Source organism: Cebus imitator, unplaced genomic scaffold (genome assembly GCF_001604975.1).
Source record: "Cebus imitator isolate Cc_AM_T3 unplaced genomic scaffold, Cebus_imitator-1.0 Scaffold267, whole genome shotgun sequence".
NCBI lineage: Eukaryota > Metazoa > Chordata > Mammalia > Primates > Cebidae > Cebus > Cebus imitator.
The window spans coordinates 3,101,062-3,103,490 of NW_016107582.1; the positions used below are offsets into that span (position 1 = coordinate 3,101,062).

General features: G+C 40.9%; 1 protein-coding gene across 3 annotated transcripts in view; it reads left to right on the plus strand.

Annotated features, from left to right (window-relative positions):
• The window catches only part of PLIN2 (perilipin 2), a 19,936-nt gene extending 18,476 nt beyond the window's left edge, over positions 1 to 1,460 (plus strand). For 2 of the 3 annotated variants that reach the window (XM_017500653.2, XM_037728528.1), the window contains exon 9: positions 1,245 to 1,379. In XM_017500653.2, coding sequence (XP_017356142.1) covers positions 1,245 to 1,379 — 135 coding nt within the window. Of the gene's footprint in view, positions 1 to 1,244 lie in introns of all 3 variants that reach the window. The other variant, XM_017500651.2, reaches the window with a different exon arrangement.
• The last annotated feature ends 969 nt before the right edge of the window (positions 1,461 to 2,429 follow it).

The following is a 2,429-nucleotide window of genomic DNA, read 5'->3' on the forward strand; positions in this document are numbered from 1 at the left end:
GGGAGGTGGAGGTTGCAGTGAGCCAAATTCACACCACTGTGCTCTAGCCTGGGTGACAGTAAGCCTCCATCTCAAAACAATAAAATAAAACAAAAATCCAATGTCAGATTTTCCATTTTTAAGTGTACAATTCTGTGGGATTAAGCACATTCACAGTGTTATACAACCATCACCATTATATTCTTCTTAAGTGCAAATTCTGTACCCATTAAACAATAACTCCAGGATGGGCGAGGTGGCTCACACCTATAATCACAGCACTTTGGGAAGCCAAGGCAGGTGGATCACTTGAGGTCAGGAGTTCAAGACTAGCTTGGCCAACATGGTGAAACCCATCTCTACTAAGAAATACAAGCAGCTGGGATTACAGGCCTGTGCCACCACAGTGGCGCAGGTGGCAGTGTATGCCTGTAGCTGGGCATGGTGGCAGTGCATGACTGTAATCCCAGTTACTTGGGAGGCTGAGTCAGGAGAGTCACTTGAACCTAGGAGGCAGAGGTTGCACTGAGCAGAGATTATACCACTGCACTTCAACCTGGGGGACAGAGCGAGACTCCATCTCAAAAAAAAAAAAAACCCATAATAACTCCCCAAATCCCTTATTCCCTTCTGTCTATTTTTTTGAGGGATTTTTGTTGTTGTTAGCTGTTTCTCTTCTGTTAGGTAATCAGCTACTTTTTTCCCTCCACTATCAAGATTCTAGACTTTAGTAATATGTTGCATGTTATTAATGTTCTTGTTTTAATCTGTTGTTTGCTAAGAAACATTACTTAGCTTATGGAAATTGTATATAAAGTAAGATTCTTTGTCCCTAAAGGCTTTCTTATGCAGAGAAGAGGTAAGGTTTTGTGATAGCTGTTTGAAAATAAAAATACCTTTTGTTTCCTCAGTTGCTAGACATTTCCCTAGACACTTGCTTATGGAAAAGTGGGGGAATTACTGTTTTTAAGAAAGTAACAGATTAATAGTTGAATAACGAGAAATGCTTTATATCTGGTATTTTTTAAAAAAAGCCTTCATCGACTAGGTTCCACCACTAGTTAGTTTCCTTTTTAAAAGATTTCCTTAGTGCTTTTATAATCCGAGGGAATTGTGGGAATAAGACCACAAACATCTTTTCAAAAAGCACAGCTATGGACAAAGCAAGGTTCACCTACATGCACTAAAGTCTCCATGAGCTCACATGGACCTCACAACTCACTTCATCAGTGTTTGTTTCAATATCCGAGATTCTTCTTTTACAGGTGTTTGATTTCACCACCATAGACTTGGCATCTGAGACTGATGAAATTCCAGATATAATAGCTTTGGAAGAGGAGAACAGATCAAATCATTCACATGCTAATGGCTTTGTCCCCTCATGGCAAAATGGTGAATAACTAACAACAACAACAAAATACCCCTAGGCCAGGCGAGGTAGCTCCTGCCTGTAATTCCAGCACTTTGGGAGGCCGAGGCAGGTGGAACATGAGGTCAGGAGTTCAAGACCAGCCTGTCCAAGATGATAAAACCCGTCTCAACTAAAAATTACAGGAAAAACAGCTGGGTGCGGTGGCACGCGCCTGTAATCCCAGCTACTCGGGAGGCTGAGACGGAGAATTGCTTGAACCCGGGAGGTATCAGTTGCAGGGTGCTGAGATCGCGCCACTGCATTCCAGTCTGGGTGACAGAGCAAGATTCTGTCTCAAAAAAAAAAAAAAAAAATCCCTTTTGGTTGAATACACAATTCATATTAGATTGAACTTCCTGTTTTTATTCCTGTGGCTTTGAAGAGTGTTAATCTATTTTTTGGCTATGTTGACCTTAATCGCAATAAAACACTGATCTAAACTTTTGTAAGAGATCATAGTTCTGTGTCATATATCCTTTAATATAATTATTTAAAGTTTAATTGCTGAAATACTTATAATAAAAACTGGGCTGCATAATCTTGACCTCATGAGTTTTTTTCCCGCTGGTATAGTGCACATTTGTTGTCTTTTGGTCTCCCATGATTCATTCATGCTTCTTTTGAGGGTCTCAGTGGGGATAGTGGTCCAGGTTTTTGCTTTCCCTTAGCCTAGTGGTGGGCATGTGACCAAAAGCAGGTCAACTGGGAGGAAGCATAGCATGATGAGTAAGGGCTCAGCCTCTGGATTCTAATCTGGCTCTGCCAGTTACTGGGTGATAGTGAGCAGGTTACTTAATTTCTCTGTACCTCATTTTTTTAATCTGTAAAACAGGAATAGCGCTAGGTTTGCTATAAAGCTTAGATAATTAACATTTGCGAAAAGCTTAGAGCACTGCCTGGGACAGAATAGCATTAAGTATTAGTTGCCTGTAATCCCAGCACTTTGGGAGGCCAAGGCTAGTGGATCGCTTGAGGTCAGGGATTTGACACCAGCCTTCAACATGGTGAAACACTGTCTCTACTAAAAATACAAAAATTA